General features: G+C 40.5%; 4 protein-coding genes across 11 annotated transcripts in view; 2 read left to right on the forward strand and 2 right to left on the reverse strand.

Moving 5' to 3' along the window:
* Nucleotides 1–232: 232 nt before the first annotated feature.
* zc4h2 (zinc finger, C4H2 domain containing) lies at nucleotides 233–8,633 on the forward strand. Its single transcript, XM_040119116.1, has 5 exons — nucleotides 233–493; nucleotides 1,180–1,351; nucleotides 1,616–1,788; nucleotides 7,496–7,658; nucleotides 7,958–8,633. The coding sequence occupies exons 1-5, from the start codon at nucleotides 441–443 to the stop codon at nucleotides 8,069–8,071; spliced, it is 675 nt and encodes a 224-aa protein (XP_039975050.1). The 5' UTR covers nucleotides 233–440; the 3' UTR covers nucleotides 8,072–8,633.
* An 89-nt stretch (nucleotides 8,634–8,722) lies between these two features.
* LOC120784949 lies at nucleotides 8,723–10,181 on the reverse strand. The gene is made up of 4 exons (XM_040119115.1): nucleotides 10,135–10,181; nucleotides 9,478–9,822; nucleotides 9,224–9,376; nucleotides 8,723–9,105 (listed from the first exon to the last, which is right to left on the reverse strand). The coding sequence occupies exons 2-4, from the start codon at nucleotides 9,805–9,807 to the stop codon at nucleotides 8,869–8,871; spliced, it is 720 nt and encodes a 239-aa protein (XP_039975049.1). The 5' UTR covers nucleotides 9,808–9,822; nucleotides 10,135–10,181; the 3' UTR covers nucleotides 8,723–8,868.
* A 1,515-nt stretch (nucleotides 10,182–11,696) lies between these two features.
* LOC120784948 (ankyrin repeat and SOCS box protein 12-like) lies at nucleotides 11,697–14,308 on the forward strand. 2 transcript variants are annotated; one of them, XM_040119113.1, is made up of 4 exons: nucleotides 11,697–11,797; nucleotides 12,200–12,524; nucleotides 13,174–13,702; nucleotides 13,802–14,308. In XM_040119113.1, exons 2-4 carry the CDS (start codon nucleotides 12,240–12,242, stop codon nucleotides 13,945–13,947), a joined length of 960 nt encoding a protein of 319 aa, XP_039975047.1. In that variant the 5' UTR covers nucleotides 11,697–11,797; nucleotides 12,200–12,239; the 3' UTR covers nucleotides 13,948–14,308. The 2 variants fall into 2 exon arrangements, with proteins under 2 accessions (XP_039975047.1, XP_039975048.1); XM_040119114.1 differs by having other exon boundaries at nucleotides 11,697–11,792.
* A 738-nt stretch (nucleotides 14,309–15,046) lies between these two features.
* LOC120784945 (rho guanine nucleotide exchange factor 9) overlaps nucleotides 15,047–21,405 on the reverse strand; it is a 41,145-nt gene continuing 34,786 nt past the window's right edge. For 6 of the 7 annotated variants that reach the window (XM_040119104.1, XM_040119101.1, XM_040119102.1 and 3 more), the window contains one exon: nucleotides 15,047–19,627. In XM_040119104.1, coding sequence (XP_039975038.1) covers nucleotides 19,452–19,627 — 176 coding nt within the window. In that variant the 3' untranslated portion in view covers nucleotides 15,047–19,451. The remainder of the gene's footprint in view (nucleotides 19,628–21,405) is intronic. The other variant, XM_040119103.1, reaches the window with a different exon arrangement.

A 21,405-nucleotide genomic window follows, 5' to 3' on the forward strand; every position in this document is an offset into this window, starting at 1 on the left:
CTGATCTGAATATTTCTTTCACAACCAGCTACGGCCCTGATAGCTTGCGTAATAAGTGGAAAGAAACTTATGCCATATTGTCCCTTGATATGACCTTTTTTTTTTTTTTTTTTCCTCCCCAGTTTTTTCCCCCTGCCCCCTCCACTACTCAGACGTCTGCAGTGAGTGTCATTCATTTATTTCATGTAAGACTGAACGTGGTTGTTGGAGAGAAGTGGTTTCCATCACGGTGTACCAGACAGCTTGAGGGCCAGCTCAATCACAGGTTGTGTCTGGCAGAGCGCGTGGTGCCACTGATTGCACGTAGCCAAGGTTGCACATTGCGGGCGCGTGGTCGCGTGCGCGCTCACCCCGGCTATTGTGTTTTTATCAACAAGGAGACCACCGTGGCCTCACGGGTAACCGAGCCAGCCAGCTGAGCGACGAGGGACCGTTAAACCATGGCTGACGAACAAGAAATAATGTGCAAATTAGAGAATATCTTGGAAATACGGTAAGACTTGGACGTGGAATAGAATTAATGGTCGTTAGACGTTTGACACGTACCGAGTACATTATCTGGCTAACGTTAGCCGGCCAAGAGGCTTCGCTTTTGTCACTGAGCTAGCTAATATTAGCCGGTCTGCTGTGAACCCTTTTAATAGGTTTTTGCTCCTTTTTGTTTAACGCTGGCTTGTCTCCGAAAGGGTTGACAAGCAATTGCTATAGTCTAAATCAGAGATAAATACACACAAGTTGTAGTTAAGGTGCACGTTCGGATCTTACACGCATCAACAATCCAGATGTATATCAACAAAATGCCAGATGTGCGCTGCTAGTAATTGCTGTGGGTAAGCTAACTACTTAGCTAACAGGCTTAGCAGTCTATCATTAACTCACCGGTGGCAGATTGGTGTTTGTTTACCAGGGCTTCTTTTCAACAACACTTAATAACGGTGTAACAGAATACATTAATTCACGGCTGGAGTAAGCGGGCATTCCGTTTAACATTAATCCAGAACATCCATTAAGTTAATGCTAATTTTGCACAAATTAAAGCAATCCATAACGGATGGTAGTGGATGTGGTGGTTTAGATTTTGTTGTTTTTGAGAAGAAATCTCTTTTATTTATTTATATTCGCTTCTGTGAGGGAGATAACCTGACAGCTGCTGTCTTTTGTCTTCGCCACTGTCGGCAGGAACAAGACTATCCAGATGCAAAAAATCAAGTCTCGTCTGAAGATTGAGTTTGAGGCGCTGGAGTCTGAGGAGAAGCATCTCAAAGAGTACAAACAGGAGATGGATCTCCTTCTACAAGAGAAAATGGCACATGTGGAAGAGCTGCGGCTCATCCATGCAGATATCAATGTGGTGAGTGAGTACTACATGCAAAGAAAAGAAGCCTCTACAGTGGAGGTGTGACTGAAATCTCAGTTCAACTTAAGATGAGTAAAATTTAGCAACAAAATTGTCAACAGCAATGTTTAACCAACACATAATAAAGATATTGTGGATGCAATTTCAGAGCCTGTATTATTATCAATATAAAAGCTATACTGTAGTGTCTACGCAACCACAAATAGTTTTATTCTGAGCACATTACGTGTATATTAATATCCAATCCTGTCCTTTCAGATGGAGAGCACCATCAAGCAGTCGGAGAATGACCTGAATAAACTGCTAGAAACCACTCGCCGCCTGCATGATGAGTACAAACCTCTGAAGGAGCACGTTGATGCCCTCAGGATGACTTTAGGTCTACACAGACTCCCTAACCTCAATGAAGAAGAGGAGAAGCTCTCCCTGGAGTAAGTATACACACACATAAAAAAAAACACACACACATTTTCAGAGGCTCAAAAGTAATTGGACAAGTAGTTTCATGGCCAGGTGTGGCCTGTTCCCTTGTTGTTTCATGACAAATTAAGCAGATAAAAGGTCTGGAGTTGATTCCAAGTGTTGTATTTGCATTTGGTAGTTCATGGGAAATCTCAATATGCGGTCCAAAGAGGTGTCGATACAAATAATGGAGGCCATAATTAGGCTGAAAAAACAACACAACCCTATCAGACAGATGGTAGAAACTTTAGGAGTGGCCAAAACAACAATTTGGGACATTCTTAAAAAGAAGGAATGCACTGACGAGGTCAGTAGCACCAAAAGGCCTGGAAGACCATGGTAGACAACTAAAGTGGATGATCACAGAATTCTTTCCTTTGTGGAAAAGAAAAAAACCCTTCACAACATTTAGCTAGGCCAAGAACACTCTCGAGGATGTAGGCGTATCATTGTCAAAGTCTACAATTGAGAGATGCCTTGTTGAATGTAAATACAGAGGGTTTACCACAAGGTGCAAACCACTGGTAACACTCAAAAACAGAAAGGTCAGATTAGATTTTGCCAGAAAACATCTAAAAAAGTCTGCCCAGTTCTAGAACAAGATTCTTTGGACAGATGAAACCAAGATTAACTTGGACCAGAATGATGGGAAGGGAAGAGTATGGAGAAGGAAAGGAAGGGCTCACGATTCAAAGCCACCACATCATCTGTCAAACATGGTGGAGGGAGTGTTACGGCATGGGCATGTGTGGCTGCCAATGAAAATGGGTCACTGGTGTTTATTGATGATATGACTGCTGATAGAAGAAAGAGGATGAATTCTGAAGTGTACAGGGCTATGATATCTGCTCAGAGTCAGCCAAATGATCCAAAACTGATAGGACGGTGCTTCACAGTACAGATGGATAATGATACAAAACAAACTGCCAAAGCAACACAAGAGCTTCTCAGGCCAAAGAAATGGAATATATGGCCAAGCCAGTCACCTGACCTCAACCCAATTGAGCATGTGTTTCATTTACTGAAGACAAAACTGAGGGCAGAAATACCCACTAACAAGCAGTAACTGAAGGCGGCTGCAGTAAAGACCTGGTAAAGTATCTCAAGGGAGGAAACTCAGAATTTGGTGATGTCCATTGGTTCCAGACTTCAGGCAGTCAATGACTTTAAAGGATTTTCATCCAACTATTAAAAATAATCCCTATAATTATATTGGTTTTGTCCAATTACTTTTTGAGCCTCTGAAAATAAGGGACTATGTATAAAAATGGATGTAATTATTAAATGGTTAATGCAATATTTTTGTTGAACCTCTTGAATTAAAGCTGCAAGTCTAACTTCAGTCACATCTTGATGGCTTCATTTCAATTCATGGTGGTGGTGTACAGAGGCAAAATTATAAAAATTGTGTCACTGTCCAAATATGTAGGTACCTAACTTTATAAACAATTAAAATCACATCATTCAAAAACACACAGTACAGTAAATGTAAAATACTGTTTTTTTATGGTGTTGCACATCTTGACTGTAACCACACAGATTCTCAGATATAAAGTAGCGGGCAAAGACAACAGAATCTCACTTCCAGTGCAAAGGGAAAGTGGAAAAACATAGCAGCTAGCTTACTATATAAATATTCAATGTTCACTGTCAAGGTAAATTTGAGTAGCACACTTCAAAGAGTGCATGCAGCAACAGATGACATTTCAGTTTGCATCATCCTATTGTTACAGAACAGAATTGGGTGCGTGACGTGCTATGTACAAGCATCGAAATCAAATATCTATTTATTTAATTTAAATTTTGTACTGTGCAAATCAAACACTAATTAATCAGACTCGCAGGGACATAATAGGTAGTTTAGTTAATTTTGTTTATTCATAGGTGACAAGTACAGATAAATATAGCATACATTATATGAAGAAAAGTGGTCCAAGAATGGAGTTTTGTGGCACCTCATATGTAATTAATGACTTAATTAGTAACTAGTGAGAAAATTACTAATTCACAGAATGTTGGAATTTCCATCCAGTAAAAGAAAACCACCTCAGTGCAGTCCTTTTAAAAATGACCCATTGCTTCAGTTTATTAATAAGGATACTTTGGTCTACTGTATCAGTTTCACAATCATCATCAGGCTGCAACATCACTCAACGAATTTACAACAGCATCTGCCACACATCACAATGATTCGGCAACAACAAATTCCAAGCAAGAAATTTTTTAATAAGGTTTTGTTACCATTCAAGGGTTTGAGCTACTTAAGGTAGTCGTGAAATGGGCCTGTATGAAACCATGTGGATTAGTTTATTAGCAATGTTTGCACACGAGCAGCCTTAAAATGTTCAGACACAACCAGAGGACAGAGAGCAATCTGGTTGTTACATAATTTAAAAAGGAATTTGGTAGATTTCATGTCGACAGTGCTAGAAAACAGGCTTACATCTGAGAAAAGTCAGTTCACGAGATCATCCTAATCTCACTCAGTAAAGAAATAAGGGCAGGAAATCCTAGATCAGCTGTCTTTAGAGTCATCCAAGAAGGATAGAAATGTTCGGCTGTCAATACTTGAAAAGACAAGGACACTTGAAGGAAGACAGGTTCAGACAAGGGCCAGTAGTATTAAATAAAAATGTTTGATTAGGCTTATTGTTAGAGATAAATTCAGAAAATTAGTTTGCCTTTGCATAAAATTCCTTTTTCAAGGATTTTAATAAATCCTTCATATGTTCAAAGTGCACCAATTTTTTTTTACTTTTCTGTATAATTAAAGCAATGATTGCTTTTATTTATATAAATCGATATACTGATGGTTTTGGGTATGTATTTCCCAGAGTGACAGTATCTAAGGTTGAAAACAGGATGTAATACCTTTGATCATTAAAGACGCAACGGTGAACAGTATAATTGTAGTGTTTTGTAAATACTCCAAAAGAACAAGCTAAATATCCAGTTTAAAAACTGAATCTAGAGTAAAAATTCAGTAATGTTTACAAATTCAGTAGCATATCCTCCAAAGGAAAAAAGAGGGAATGGAGTGTAATGATTAATTTTCAGCCTCCAATAGTGCAGACAGAAAGTAACATAACCATCTAACTCATCATTGTGGATATTAAGGTTACTATCAATGGTAGTTGGGGGCAGGGGTTAAAGTTTGGCTTGTTTGATACATTTCTAGCCACAAAATTCAGCAGATTTCTGCCTTTACCTGAAAATGAAAATGCAGTTTGACCCAAGTTGTGCAACATTGAGCAATATTAAAAGGTTAATCAAAACATGATTATAAATAGCAACAGCAAATAGTTTTTCTGACAGTCGTGTTTGGTGGTGATGGATGGGACATATTACGGCTGTGTGGTGTCCAGGTATGCTATTGGCTGGTTTAGTAGCGTAACCAGAGTCTTGGATGGTAGTTGCGGAGATGACAGGATGGTTGTAAGTCATGAGAAAATTGGACTACTGCCTGGTAGAGACACGTTGGATCAGATGTTCAGATCAGACAGCTCAAATGTCAAGGACAAACGGTAGTTCCTGCCCTTTCGTCACCAGTTTGTCATTTGGCTTTTTGTTAGGATGGGGAGTGCAGACAAAAACGGTAGAGCTTATTTTTAGGACACTGGGATGGAGCAAAGCCAAAGTATGATAGCGAGCTGAATTTGACGCAGTTTGGTTGTGAGACAGTTCATTTCCTGCATAAAGGGAATATCTTTTGAGTGGGGGATCATATTACTTTATGGCCATCAGTGATCTGAAGAATCTGAATGGTTTGTCTGATTTTATTATTTAGTCACTGATATTTATGGGATGTTTGGAAGATGTCCACAGCCCTAGTGAGATCTTTGGAATATCTCATCAAGTTGGGACATTGTTTGTGGAAAAATGTTTTTCAAAGGATGTTTTTGATGCTTGGAGCACCGTAACCATTACATTCACTTCCACAGTGTTGGGATGGCAACTGAAGCATCAAATATCTGAAAACTCTGACCTATTAAATCAACACTACAATATCTGTGTGACTAGGTACCATGAGAATTAAATGGAAAAATATACTTTAAAGAAAATCTTTGTTGATTGTGCTAGAACATGAAAGTGAGGTTGATCCCAGTGTTGGACAAGGAGACTCAGGTATCCCAAGTCAAAATGTTAGCTCCGTTAATTCCATCATACACATTTTGATGTGTAAGAAAATGAAAAAGTGATGAGAAAAGCCCAGTAAGTAACTCTTTCAAGCTCTCAATACAGAACAATGTGCTACTGGCCTGGAGCATTATGGCAGGTGACTGGTTTATTTATGATGAGGGTGTCTAATAGTGCCAAGGATCATATTCATGTTTTCAGGTGTATGCTAGGACAGTTCTAAAGAAATGCTTTTTATCTGAGAGTATTTTCTTCCATTGTATAGACCAAAATGCAGATCCAGTTTGCCAGTAGTAATTCTGATGGTTGTTGATGTGGTCCCTTACTCAGAGGTATGGCTGTCAAGATTTGACATTCCTGCTCAATTTGGAATTTTTTTCTAACTTGAAAGTGCATAGGAAATTAAAAAAAAAAAAATGTAATTTCTCATTTTTGTTGGTTAGGATATTGTATGTACTGCTAATTGAAATTTTCTTAACAACTAAAGCTCTTTATTTGTGATGATAAGTGCTGAACCCCTGCTTCTCTGCACACTGACAGCATTGTTGGCAGGCTGGCTTCTCACTTTGTCTTTGTACTGCTTAGGAGCTTGGATGATGAGTTCAATTCTGGCCAGGTGGTAGTCGTCTCCCTTTTACTTCGTGGTGGTGTACTTCTTGATGTTCCCTGAGTTTATGAGATAGTCAGAAAGCTGTGGCTTATCACTGTTGTTTGTCAGTGATTCTTGTTAGTAGAGAGAGATTTATGATGTCTGGGGAGATGTTAAAACTATCACTCTCACATCTTGGTGCCAGAAAAGTAGTTCTAAGAGTCATTTTACCTAATAGTAATAGTGCCTACTGCACTTGTATTACAAGGTGTGATGGAACAACTTTGGAGAAAATTAAGTTACACCTTACAGGCCTTACAGTGTTGGGTACAGTTTAAGCTACTGTGTGAGACTGATAAGTCAGCACAAAACCGAGCACTCTACACCTCAATAATGGCAAAAAAATAAATAAATAATAATTTATATGAAAAATATAATGGCATAGAATTCATATCAAATAAACTTGTACTAACTGAGTTACTGTAATGCATATGTTAATGTAGTGCTTATAAACAGGCTTTGATGTTTGGTGCTCTAGTATATTGTGGTTACGGGAACAACAACCCATGAAATTTGTTCTGTGAATGCTCAAAGTTCTACGCTATCACAAACCTATTTTGAACTAAACCAGAGTGTAATGAAATGGGATTGCATTTTTTTTTTTTCTTTTTGAAAACGGGCCAGTTAGGCATAAAGTCCAAGGCCAAATATCTTTCCCAGCCCTCTCCTGCCCACACACAGACACACCGTTACATGCATGCAAACACTCTCACTAGGTCTGTACTTTTTCTCAGGGTTGTACATAAAAAGAGGATGTGTGAGCTCAACTACGAAGTTCTCCAATTCCATCTCTTAATACACAGCGTAGATGGGATATTCTTAACTGTGATCATAAGCTCTAAATAAAAGTCACATCTAGCCAGATTCTTCTCTTCCTTTGCTTCCAACAGTTACTTTGAGAAGCAGAAAGCGGAGTGGCAGAAGGAGCCACATGAGCCTGCCATCCCAGAATCCCTTGCTGCCGCTGCAGCAGCAGCACAGCAGCTCCAGGTGTCCAGGAAGCAAGATGCCCGCCAAACAGCCACCTTCAGACAGCAACCCCCACCTATGAAGGTATTTCTCCTGCTGACCTAAATAGCAGCAGTAGGGGTGTAAAAATTGTCAATTTTTCAAGTTTGAATAGTCAGTGGGTGGCCTGACCTAATCATAGAGAAATTTGCAAGACGTAATTGCCTCTAACTGTGCCATAAACGGAGAAAATGGTGAGAAAAACAAACCACCCTAAATATAAATGAATTATAGACAAGACATTGTCAGATACCACCTGACTAAGTTGTCTGCTTATCTCTACAAGACAAAAAAAAAGACATAATGTGTAGTAACTGTTCTGAAAATTCCTCTCTTCTCTCCAGGCTTGCCTGTCCTGTCATCAGCAGATTCATCGTAATGCTCCCATCTGCCCATTGTGCAAAGCCAAGAGCCGCTCCCGTAACCCAAAGAAGCCCAAGAGGAAGCCAGATGAGTAGATCCTACTCCACCTTCAGCTTCAGTAAGGTTTAAAGGGAAGCAGTCCGATACATTGATCGAAGATCAGCCATGTGTGTAACAATGTATGGCTGAAATAACAGATCTGTGCTTCAGGAACGATTTCCACATTCAGTCCCCACTTTAACAGTAACTTGTTCTTTGTAACTTGTTCATAATCTGTCAACAATTGATCGAGGATCTGAACGTAATTTTTGGTTTGTTTTTATTAGTGCTTTGGATGTGTTTATATGTAACTGTATGACTTCCATAGTAGGCGAAAATGTCCAAAAAAAACTTCACCCATGTCGCTATTATTTTGCCTTAGATATTGTACTGTACTTCCTAAGTTTTAATGCATGCACGCTTCCATGTTTGTTGTGTATTATTTGTGCCAATATAAAATCTAATAGGTTTAATTAAAGTAAAATAAAACACAATGTTGTTATGTTTACAGTGTTCAAGTGACCACAAACTGGACAAAAAGGCCAGACTCATTTGCTCTGAATAGTGTTGTGTGTTTAACTTTAATACAGTGTTATGAAAATAAATGGCTGTTTTGTACTAACCTTGTTACCATGTTCTTTTTTTATGCTCAGAACAAAGGCTCCGCGCTTATTTTAGTGGTGTGAATGTAAACAGTGCTGTAGCTGAGGAGGGTAAATGAGGACTCCGCCATCAGCATATGGATCGGTTTATTGGGCAAAAGGGTGTGAAAATAAAGACGTATGAAATTATTTGATTCCACCACAACATTGTCCCTTTTATTGTATTAATACTGTGCCCGTCATGTCTGCAGCTATCTGTCTGGAAAAGGACAGCGAGGTCTTGCTAAATTAGTTCCTATAACACTTTTGTCAGGGTGACCCCTTATTTCATCTGTTGCCAGGGCAACTCCACGTTCTTTAGTGGTTGCTACGGCAACCCCGGGTTGCTGTGACCCGCGTATCTTCACCAAGTAGTTCCTCCCAAATCCAGTGAGGGGCATCGGAGGACTTTGGGAGATTTTTCCCAAACTCGTCCAACTCGTACAACCCTATAAACGAGGAAGAATTGTTTTAATCATGTAAATAACCTCTCTAATCAGTCGAACTGGCGTAAATATTAGTCTGACAGGTTTGACACCGAGTTGATCTTTACTTAAAGTCACTTACTCTCTGGCCCAAGTATGTGTTTAGTCTGCCCTTCAATGTTTGGAACTGCAGTTGTGTCTTCTTCTTCCAGATAAAACGTTTCAAGGCCAGAAAAGCCTGTTCCTGCTCACACACACCGCAGGCAGCGGGATCATGGTCCTCCACCTCTGCAGCCTGCCACAGAAGATAAACTCACTTAGTGAGGAAATAAGGCCTTTTTCTATCGTAATAACGACCACATGGTAAAACAGAGTCACGCAAGATCGTCTCCTAACCCGTCTCAGCTCCTCCTTGAAGGTCTTGAGCCTCAGCATTGAGATGAGCTGAAGGGGGACGGCCTCAACTTCGGGACCTTGACATATGAGACTAAGGGAGGGTTGGTGTCTCCCCCGTTTCGCACAGTCCAGGAGAGGGAGGTTACACTCTGTGTAATCTATTAACTCGTCCCCTGCTACAAGTTGTTTTCCAGGTTTAGCCCCCCCTCGGCATCCTTTGTGTCTGTCTGTCCTCTCTTCCTCCCCTGAGGACTGAAAGTGCTGCTGCTTGTTTCGGACACGATCAATCATTTTTCTGCAGTAACTTCTCAGAGCGTCCTCCTCCTCCATTTTGTAAAAAAACACCTGGAAGTATTGTTAGTTGTGCCTCATCCGTTAAACTGCAACATTAGGGTAGTAACACCCCTCGACTGATGCTAACGTCAACTTAGTAATATTACGTTGACTGTAAGTTAAAACGGTGGCCCGTTTTTTTAGAGGGTTGTGCAATAAACCGAGTATCGTAACTACCCGTTTTCGTTTAGCGACGCCAGACTTTTCAGAGAGAAATATTAAAATATTTTAAACGACAAACAAAGGTAATTGAGAAAATAGCTGTCCTCTACCGAGCTGTGTTTGCACACCCTCTTCTTTACTGTTTACGACATAGGCACTTACCGCTATCGGTGCATCACTATCGCCCTCTGGTGGGCGACAGGGGGGATGTGAAGGGGAATCGCTTGGACACGTTTTGTCGCCATTCGAGGAATTTATTGTTATCAAGTTTATTCATTGATAAAAACACCTAATAAATTTACAGTTTATATATATATATACTATAATATTTTTAGAAAATTATATAATACATGAATTATTTTTTGTTACTACTATCAGCGGTAATATGGCAAATAAAAACTGAAGGTTTGTCAACCTTTTTGGAACATTATCACATATGTTAGATAACAGACTCATCATTAGCTGATGATGTGTAGGCTTTACATTACCTGGAAGTGATAGGGTTCACATTTAATGTTGGAGAGTGTATCCATAATAATAAAAAAAGAATAGTAATCAGAAATGAAATTGGGATTCTAGCAAATGTCAAAAACGCAGTTAAATTCATGTAAAGTGCCTTCAACAAAGTTCATACTTAATTCTTATAGACCTTTTTCAAAGAAGACATTTTGACATGTCACAGTAGGAAAAATACAAGTGTAAATAATGAAATCAATGTTGGCTGAATTTCCTGTGGTTGCCAAGGTATCAAGGTCCTGATATTGTTCATATTGGCTCATTTTCACTGGGTTTACTGGGACACTTCTTTAGACCGGAGTCATAGATAATGTTAGCAGTAACACCTGTGCTTTTCCTACTTTGACAAGTATAAATGTCTGCTGTGAAAAAGGCCTGTTTTATTGTATTGCAATTACTGATTGCTCTTGTTTTGTCACTGTTCTCGAGTCAGGATTTTTGCATTAAAACTGAACTCTGGTTGTCCACATTTAATTCTTCTTTGTGTGCTCAGATAAATAATTAAAGCGACTTCATGGATTTATACAATGCCAGGAATCCGGACTCTTGTGCCATCTGCTGAAAGAATGTGGTGTGTCACAGCCCTCCTTCTATACATGGGGCACGGGAAGACACGGGTGGGTTTGGCAGGGGAACAGCTGACTGGCTGCTCCTGACATTCACGTCGCTGACACTTACTAAAATGGCTGCCTTGGTGTGAAACAGGGTGATAACAGGACACCTACGGCAGACTAACTGCCTTTCTCCTAGATTATTTGGTATCATCGTCCCACTGGGAAATACAGAAATGCAGTTGACGGCTGTTGTATCTCTAATAGCTGCTAGTTTGACCAGCTGAAACTACTAGCGAGGAATTCTTACATGGTTAACACTGGCCCAGAGCCCTAGACGTCTCCATTTCATTTTTGTTTTTACCCAGGACACAGGGAACGACACAGTCACACTCACCAATCACAGACTGGGTGTCACAATTCTATCACCTTTCTAATTATAAACCTGAGCCATGACTCTCCAAGAATGGAAGTATGGCCAGGCCCATCTGTGGCCTAAAATTAGCCCCCACCCCCCAGAAAGGAGCTCTTGCCCCTCTGTCAGCTAATACACACACACACACACACACACACACACACACACACACACACACACACACACACACACACACACTATGCTGCATTTTTCACAACTCACAGCGCCTGTACAAGTTGGAGGACCTTTCTTTCTTTCTCCCACGTGACCTAGTGGAATATTGAAAGGTTTTAACTTCTCTTCTAATATCTTTGGAAATAACATTAGCCAGCAACAAGGTGAGGTAAGTGTCTTGTTACAGTTGGTGCCAGTTCCCTGCTGTTGACACCAGCCTTATAACTTTGTTTCTACTGAGCAAAGTCTGTGGACGTTTAGTGGGAAAGCATTCACTTTGTGAGTTTGTGTATAAAATGCATTCATATTCGATTTTGAAGCCACGCACATTATGTCTGATCTATCCATTTAGGCTGCATTGCTGTGATTTGCCTTAAATACAATGACTGTGTCATGTAAACCACCCGCATTGGCTTAAGGTTGTACTGTCTGGTCATGGTAGGAAACTGTCATGGTAACCACTTGATTTGTTAAAGTAAAAACCATGCCTACCAAAGATAAACCAAAATGACAAGAGTATTTCCGCTGTGCATGTGTTTGGGTGCATCATCTTCTTTCTCTGTCACTGCAGATGGGACAGCTTTGAAGTGGCACTAGCCTGGAGTTACACTATGGTTCTGGGCCAAGCTTTCAACATGAGTTTGATGGACATTTCTAAGATCTTCTCCCTGCTGCAGCCTAAGGAGGAGGATGAGGACAATGAGCAGTGTGAGGCCTTGAACAACGCCGTGAGCAGCGATGACGTCACTCTGCTCGCCAAGCTTCTGTCTCAGGAGAGTTACAGGGGGTCTATCAATGCCCGAAGCGGGTGGGGGGTCCCAGTAACCCCCTTGCGCACTGCTGCCGCTCTGGGACACTTGAGGTGCCTGGAGTTACTGTTGGAGCATGGCGCAGAGGTGAGACGTAGAGAGAGCATTTTGTTGTGCAACTTTCAGATAAGGATGATGAGATGGATTTTTGAGAGTGGGTGTGGAACGGGCGAGTGGGACACTACAACTGTGCCCGCTGGTGGGTGTAATGGATGTAAGTATCCTATTTAATAACCAAAATTACATACTGCACTCATCCCTCAAACACTTCCTTTAAAAGCCAAGAATGGTTCCGCCATTATTCCTGCAGGTTTTTTCATTTATTAAAAATGATGAGTACGAAATAAGAAATGAGATTTTCATTACATTTTACGCTTTGTGCATTAAAGCTGCTCCAATTAATGTTTATATGAACAATGGATTAAATGACTATGTGTAATATAAAAGAGGTCACTACTAGTGACAAGCCCACATAAAATTAGTTCCCAACTCTGCAGTTCACCTCTCTCCTACTTCGCCTTTTTGCATGTCTCATTTTTTGGTCCTTCTAACTCAGTTGTTATCAGTGTTGTTTCCAGATGCAACAGGCAGCTGTTTGCAGTGGAAAAGGCTCCACTCAACTCACTGTACACTATTTGTACACTGCTTTAAGTTCTTGGATCATCAAACCACTATTTGCTGGGATTGTGTTCCCTGGTGCTAAACCCTGTCGGTGTTCTCCTGTGTTCGGATCCAGATTGACAGCCTGGATGTGAAGGCCCAGACGCCTCTGTTCACAGCTGTCAGCGGGAAACATCTGGACTGTGTGGTTGCTCTGCTGAAGGCCGGAGCCGATCCCAATGGCAGCCAGTACAACAACTGCTCTCCGGTGCTGACTGCCGCCCGGGAGGGTGATGTAGATGTGCTCCGAGAGCTGCTACGGTTTGGAGCCGAGACGGATGTCAGATCCAAAGTACCCGACTGGGCTTCCAATGCCACAGCCTGCAGAGGGCCCCTTTATATCTCAGCTGTTTATGGACACCTGGACTGCTTTAAACTGCTCCTTCTGCATGGGGCCAATCCCAACTACAACTGCACAGATGAGAGGATGCTGGCCAGGATAAAACAGCCAAAGACAGTTCTGGAGGTGTGTCTCCGTTATGGCTGCGGGGTGGAGTACATCCAGCTTCTCATAGACTTTGGTGCAGACGTGTATCTACCCACACTGATCATTGACAAGACTACAAAGCAGAATGAAGCTCTGGTTCTACTGCTCAAGGAGAGAGGTGAGACACTGATTATAGTAGATTTAGATAGAACTGTTCTGTGAAATGACTCAAAAAGCAAATGTTGATCCACCTTTGTTTATTCTGTTTCTGCTCCAGTTTGTCCCAAAGCACTGATGTCTCAGACTCGGCTGGCAATTCGAAGATACATCTCCTTTGCTAATAAAGAGCCTTCCATTGACAGCTTGGACATTCCTCCTATTCTGAGGAACTACCTGAAGCACGACACCTCTGAACTCATATGATGCTCATGATAGCATCAAGAGAAATGGCCAGTGAATTTCATTTTTATCTAATTTTATTACCTCATTGCTGTGCACTCACGACTGAATAATGGATTTCTAGCTTTGCCAAATTTTCCTATAGGTAGGACAAGATAAGCGACACTCACACAACCAACTTCAAAGTGCACACTGTGTAATAATCTCTCTGGTTCCTTTAGAGGTCACTGTTCTGTCCTACTGCTGTAAATTCTTTTTTTTATTATTATTTCTATACAAAGACTGAAGTTTGTGACTTGCTGTAGATGTACTTATTAAGTAGCTTAAATTTATATGGATATTTTTAGCTCTGCATAGCTGATACAAGTGTCTTTTGCAACCACAAACAGATGATCATCCTGAAGGGCTCCCTTTTGGAGAATCTGCCATGTCCTTGGGAAGTGTAACACCAAAGCTGACCACTAGAGACCACAGTAACACTGCATATTGCTCTTGTCCAAATATGAGTCTTCTCATTGGCAATTTTGATATTCTGTTAAAGCCTCTTTGCATAACCTTTAGCTCTGTCCTTTTTACAGGTATCTTTAGACAATCAGATATATAGACTCACTTCAGCTATTTAGACATCCAGACACTCACTGCCTGCATTACACAAGGATGTTTTAGAGCTTGCCTGAAAGTCTTGCATCTGTGGACTCCAAAACATTAGGAAGCGGCAATCAGCCAACACTTCAGCACGGCCAACTAGGAAAGTATATTTGCATAAGTCTCACTACTAATTGCATACAGCATAGTTATTTTGCAAGCTAAAATGTGTGGTTGGAAACTTGTTGGAATTTTTCTTTTGTGGCTTGTGAATACCAGTCTGATGATGTTCTCACCTAATCTTATGTTTTTAATCCTAAGTACGGCCTTTCATTTGTAATATATCAGCTGTTTGGAATGGGGAGGCCTAAAAAACAGGAAATGATGTCACACGACAGGAAATCCAGCACAATGGTCTCACTCACACTTTGACGCCTTAACACGCAGTTCTGTAGAGTTTTTATTTTCAACAAAAGTACAGCTATATCAGATATGGATTTATTTTTACAGCAAAGTACAACATATTCCCAGTGCTTCTGATTACATCAAAACATACAATGTACATACAGTTGACATCTCCACTCTCCCATTCACAGTTTCTGGATTGAATAGGCATTATTTTTAAGGTTTTTCCTTTTTACAACAAATAATCAAACTCAAAGGCCAGCAAGAAAGAAAATGACAAATGTTTGCATATGGTGACAAAGGATATGGATACTGTGAGTAAATTCTTCTGTGATAGGCAAAAATCCAAACCTCAAACTTGATGGTAATATACAATGGAGAGATTTCAAAAGTGGGATGTCAGTCTTCTTTTTACCTTGTTGTCATTGAACACCACATCGATATATGGCTGATTGAAGACTGACTATTCTGAAACTCAGGACTGCATAACCAACTCCGAGGAGTTCCTACTGAAGATGTTGCTATGCTAAATGTGAGAGAATGTGGTTACTGGCTCATGTACACCCTGGACTAAAAGAAATCACAGAAATCTGAGCGAACTCTGGACAGTCTACTAACTTGGCTGTCTTGGTTTCATGTCCGGAAAGAGAGATTTAAAAAAAAAAAAAATCAACTGCACAGAAGGCTGTCCTCTCATCTCGCAGTACAAGGTCAGACTGATAATTATATAAGAAAAAATAAAACCAATATATACATCCTTTTAACAATGTGGCCAAAATGGTACTATTTAATACTGCATTCAATAAATACAGGTGCGGAATTAACTGTCAAGTCATTGTACTTCAAATAATCATTTGCCATCTGAAACAAGAGCATATGAATTGCAACACAGTACTGTGTGTGTGTGTGTGTGTGTCTTCAGGATTATGTTTATTTTTAGCTCATCCCAAGATGTTTCGCATTTATTCAGCTCTTCTGCTCGACTACAAATCTATACACAAACACCCATGATCGGTGCTAACTCCTATTTGGTTCACTGTTATCATAGAAAAATTATACCCGTTTTGCCTCAGCAGTTAATGGCATTCCAAAAAAACCCCAGCAGTTTAGACCATGATAGTGTAGGTTGGAGTCAAAGAAAAGAAAATAATATAATAAAGGTTTAAAATAATATGACAGTTTATAGTAACCATTATATCTGGGCAAAGAGAGCATCAGTGCCTTTCATTTCACCTATCAACATTTTAGTCTTTGAGTCAGCATGAGGAAAAGAGGTTTCCCCCCTACCTGACAATAAATAAAAACAGAAGCTACAACCTGTAATGTGAAGTGAGCAGGAGACAGGTGGACAGAGAAAAGAACTCCCTTTAGTGAGATGGTGTAGGTTCACAAATGAATGGTTCCGTGTTGTGGAAAAAAAAAAAAATCCCATTGGAAGTTAAATGAAACTAAACAATCTGTTAAGAGTTGTCTTAAGTCTCATGCAAAATATTGGATGCCACAAGCATGCATTTACCTGGTACTGAGGTCTACCGCACGCTAGAACTGGAACGACATTCGTCTCCAACGCAAAATACCAATATCCAAATATATGATCTGTTCTTTTTACAGTATTTACAGTGTGTAGCTGATAAAGGTAAAATAGATGATTCTTCTTTTGATTCATAACTCACTGTTAATAATATACTTTGAAATGTGAAACCTAACTTGACTAATGAAAATCTGTTTCCTACTATATATTCAAATGAAACCATCTTTTGGCATGTGAAATAGATAAAGGAATTCTATGTAGTTTCTAAACGTCTGAAATAAGAATGAACTCTTTTGTGCAATAAAATTACCGCTATATAAGTGTGATATAATATAATAAGGTGTTTTAAGTGTTTCAATCAGACAGCACAGTATCTACTCATATGGAAAAGGCCTGACCTCTAGGTTTCTGTCTGAGTGGATGTCATGCACCGGGGAACGAGGAATTCCCAGTGTGTATGAGAGAGAAAGAGAGAGGGAGAAAGGAAAAGAGAGAGAGAGAGAGAGAGAGAGATGCAAGTCCCACACTGAAGGGAAAATACATGACTAATTCAAATCAGCCTGTGAAACTGAATAGATAATCACTAGTGGAATGCTGGAAGGCACTGTTAGATAGCATCTCTCTTCTCCGCAGCAGAACGGGCCAGCAAGTGCGCATGATTGTGTTTCTGTGTGTGTGTGTGTGTGTTTGCCTGCATGCCTGTGTCTGAATGTTGTTACTGGTGGTGGCGTGGAGTTGGGAGGTGGGGGATGGGGGTGGGCGTAGCACGGGACCTGAGGTTATCATGGCCTGGGAACCATATCTCTTTGCTGTGCCAGATGAGGGAATTATCTTCCGAAACAATCTCACTGGGAGCCATCTCTACAGACACCAGCAGCCAACTCACCCATTTCTCAACTTTCTTTACTGAAACAAAACATAAATTACACAACATACAAAGCAATTCTAAGGTCTTTTTTCCAATAGGTTATAAGTCCTGTAAGAAGGCAAACAAATGACATAGAACGATATATAACTCTTTCATATCACGTTGTAGTGAATAGTGAAGATATATAATGATATATCACATTGCACAAGTTGTCATACTGTATATGTACTGTCCATCAGGTGATATAATTCAACACAAAATGTACTTCTGTATCTGAGGTCAAAATATGATCATAAACCATGGACAGATGTTTCACTTACATTCCAACTGTGGAAAAAGAATACACCTCGATGAAGTGTGTAAATTGGTAGTTTCTCCTCAGTTGATCTTCTCCTCTCTAACACCTCAGCTGAAGGACTTTATGGCAGGATCTCTCTCACAGCAGCTTCAAGGACTTTGTTGATTAAGCAAATCAACCTGATCAGGCCAAAGTCCTTTGTAAATCACTTAACAGCGCCAGAGCTAACTGCCAGAACATGGATCAGACCTGGAAAACAACATGACGGGGAGGAGTGCCAAGATTTGAAGCTGCAGTCTTTGGAGACGCATGAATCTGTCAGAGGACACCTGCATGCTACAGATTAAATTCACCTTTCCGCCTCCCCACCATATTGGCTAACACTTCTGCAGGGTACTTTTCTTAATTCTGAATCACAACCAAGTGATAGGGTTGTCCTCTTCATTTACAATTTCTGCCATTTTTCTGACCATTTCCCCTCATGCTGGTTAGGGTACTCTCTAATTTCTCACACTGTGGCATTGCTCTTACTCAAATGAGAGAGAAAAGCCCTCCTCAGACCGACTACGTGCTGTGCTTTGACAGTGTGAGCAATACAAAATAATTAAGTCAACTGAAGAGGTCTGTTTTTTTTTTTTTTACAGCTGACATGAAAAAGAGATATTATTTTAGACCTTGGCCAATGCATCAACTTCACTTTTAGCTCTCAGTGGATTTCCGGAGGTAGGCTGTGCTCTTTCCAAACACCCAGTGAGCTGCCAGCACAGTGCTACAGGGGTGGTCTCTGGGGAGAGTGGGGGAGGGGCTCGGACACAAGGCAGGTGGACCATAGCCTGCCTTTCTCCTGCTCCCGGCTGTTTTATCTGAGCGGCAAGCTCTCTGTCAAATGCAACCCACAGCCCCTCGGTATGATCGGATATGAATACCCTGTCAAAAGTGGTTGGTGAAAGGATGTAAATATTCTACTGATGTTTCAACTATTGATTTGTCCCCTGACCCATCATATCATAGCCAATGGCAGGTTTCCAAAAGAATGAAGCACTTCCTCTGAGAGCCACTGACTAACAGAGGCTGAGCAGATGGGTAGAGAGATGGAGTTGACAAAAGAGGGATGCAGAGAGGGAGGGAAACGCTGTGAACGTCAGACTTGAAGAGAGGGCTACTGTGCACAGACAGCTAGAGAGAGGAGAATGGAGCGCTGAGAGTGAGGAGGAGATCCAGAGGCAGACATCAGTAGAGCAGAGATGGCCTGACCAGTCTTTGATCAGCGGCATGATGGATCTAACTTAGAGGTGACGCTGACAGTGGAGCTTCATAGGTCCTTCACACGCCACAGCCTGTAGCTGAGGCCCGCCATTATTCAATCCCACATTCAGAAGAATGCAACAAGCAATCTCACATAGCAGCACAGCAAGATTTCAGCTTTTGGACACAATCAGACTATTAGGAATGACCTGGCTTGGCCTTGTGTTTCTTTCCAGATGATAGATTAAAAATGAAACCATATAACAATCTCAATAACTCCAGGACATTCAGATGGTGTGAATATGCAGAATCCGAGGGGAGGAGTTCATGACAGTTGACTCAGCTGGAGAAGCGTGATAATTGAGAACGTTACTAACATATATGAATTGTAAAGTTTTATTTTTTCTCATTTTTTAAATCCCAGTCTTCAGTCCTCTTGCTGCTTTAAAACACACTCTATATTAACATTGGTCCTTAACTTCGGAGTCTCTTGTGTATGTGTGTTTTTCGTATTTTTCTTCATCATGGGAAATGATCATCCAGTGTTTAGTGCTTCTAAGAAAAATAGCTGGTCCTTCAGAAGAGTCTTTGTATCTCTATTTCTTAAATGGAGCTAATCTACTAAAATTCTGCCAGAAAGGAGCCTGGCCTCTTTTGGATTGACTGAATTCAAAAACCTCTCCTTGTGCCATGTCCTCCGTTACCTCATACTGCCCCGCACTGAGGGGGTCCTGGGGGGGCGGGTATGAAGGGAGCGTGCACCTGTTTACACCTAGGGAGGCAGGTGCAAAAAGAGCAAGAAGGGGGTGTGAGGGGAAGGGGACAAGGAGGCAGTGCAGGGCACAAAGCAAAAGAGACAAAGAGGGGAGGTGGATAGCAAAGAGGAAACATTGTCAGTATTGTATCTGAAACAGACACAACAACACAACATCAAGTCATGCTTCCACAGAAAACAGGCACAAAGACATACAAAATGGGCCGCCAGTGTTAACATTCCTGCATATTAAACCTGAGATATGATACAGTATGATCATATGATGACAGCTGAATTGGGAGAAAAGTGGAATTCAGCTCTAGCAATGACACAAGGGAGACTAAAGATGCTATTCAATCAAACTCTGTAGCAGGCAAACAAGAGAACAAACAGATTACATCTGATACAATGATGAAACCAGGCATTTGGACAAGGGACACTGTTCTTCCATGTTTGTTGACAGAACTTTTGTTTGAATAGCACCCTCGACACTTGAGAACACAAGAGTGGCAAAAATAGAGCCAACAGAAAGCTGTTAATATGCATTTAACTACAGTCTACAATGTCATTTAGCTACAGTCTACAAGCATCACAACTAATGTAGCTAGTGTAATTAAAAATTAGATACAATCAATATTTGGAGATGAAATATTCAAAAGTTGCCATGGCATCTTAGAAAAAACATGAAAAGATGAGAAACAGTGTCTTCTGTTAGGGATAGTTTTGCCAAACACTGTTTTAGCAGTTAGAAGGGTTTCATGTATTTGTGTTAGTGGAACCTGTTTATTTTGGACAGTCAAGATAATGGTTGTTAACAGATTGGACAGTGACTGCATGCTCCAATGCCAACGTTAATCACAACACCTCCCAATTCTGCTTAGTAGTTGCCATGGCATCTTATTGTGCTAGCTCTAAGGAGAACTCTAATGTATATACCTTTATCATTTTCAAACCATGTCCATACAACATGGCCCTCTTTCTCAAGATGAAATCTATAAATGAATCTGAAATTCAAGAGAGTACTTCACCTTGTGCCAGCCATGTACACATACAGCACTTAGAAACACACAACATTTACTTCTGACAGACATCTACAGGGATCCTAACGTCAGAGAGAACATTCCAGCAGTGGTCATTGGTTAATTAATACCTTAATGGATGGTCATGCTTATTGTGAAACTGGGAATAGCAAGAACGTCAGTAATGGTAAATGTACAAACATCTAGCCTAGCACTAAAATGGCTAAATCTTAAAGGATGATACCAGCAGTTTGGAACATGTGGGTCCTCTGTCTTTGAGCCTTTGTCAGGAACTAGCATCCAGAATAACTTGTTTGGCATGTTTTTCTGTTACTGAGATAGCTGGTAACTGTTGGGGTTAATTTTGCAATAATATTTGGACATGTGTTGTGTTGTAGTCAAACAGAACATGTTAAATCAAAAAAAGTGGGAGAAAATACCATGATTACCCTCACTTTTCTCCTGACCTCAAGGTGACATGTCATTCCATTGTGCTAGATTACACAACGCAAGGTAAAGACTTCTTGTTGTACAATTTAGAAGCTGTAATAAAACGTAGTAAATCAACTGTGCAACACCTGTACACCTCAGAAGTAAGTATAAACTTAAAAGATTGAAGAGTGATTTTTGATTAGGGTATTCGTTGACAATCTGGATGTTGATGGAAGTGATAAGCACCAGCAACAACCCTGACTCAGGAAAAGAAAAAAACCTGCAAACAGTTGTCTGAGGTATTAAATTATTTTCCCACAGGTCATGAACACTGGTATCGCCCTT

This window comes from Xiphias gladius, chromosome 23, assembly GCF_016859285.1.
Source record: "Xiphias gladius isolate SHS-SW01 ecotype Sanya breed wild chromosome 23, ASM1685928v1, whole genome shotgun sequence".
Taxonomy (NCBI): domain Eukaryota; kingdom Metazoa; phylum Chordata; class Actinopteri; order Istiophoriformes; family Xiphiidae; genus Xiphias; species Xiphias gladius.

Excerpts from the sequence above, each read along its gene's own strand:
- zc4h2 (XM_040119116.1), top strand. The coding sequence starts at position 441 with ATGGCTGACGAACAAGAAATAATGTGCAAATTAGAGAATATCTTGGAA. Across the intron at positions 494-1,179 it reads GAGAATATCTTGGAAATACG|GAACAAGACTATCCAGATGC; the intron begins GTAAGACTTGGA and ends CACTGTCGGCAG. Across the intron at positions 7,659-7,957 it reads AGCAACCCCCACCTATGAAG|GCTTGCCTGTCCTGTCATCA; the intron begins GTATTTCTCCTG and ends TCTTCTCTCCAG.
- LOC120784949 (XM_040119115.1), bottom strand. The coding sequence starts at position 9,807 with ATGGAGGAGGAGGACGCTCTGAGAAGTTACTGCAGAAAAATGATTGAT. Across the intron at positions 9,377-9,477 it reads TCAAGGAGGAGCTGAGACGG|GCTGCAGAGGTGGAGGACCA; the intron begins GTTAGGAGACGA and ends CTTCTGTGGCAG. Across the intron at positions 9,106-9,223 it reads ACACATACTTGGGCCAGAGA|GGTTGTACGAGTTGGACGAG; the intron begins GTAAGTGACTTT and ends CCTCGTTTATAG.
- LOC120784948 (XM_040119113.1), top strand. The coding sequence starts at position 12,240 with ATGGTTCTGGGCCAAGCTTTCAACATGAGTTTGATGGACATTTCTAAG. Across the intron at positions 12,525-13,173 it reads TGTTGGAGCATGGCGCAGAG|ATTGACAGCCTGGATGTGAA; the intron begins GTGAGACGTAGA and ends GTTCGGATCCAG. Across the intron at positions 13,703-13,801 it reads TCTACTGCTCAAGGAGAGAG|TTTGTCCCAAAGCACTGATG; the intron begins GTGAGACACTGA and ends TTTCTGCTCCAG.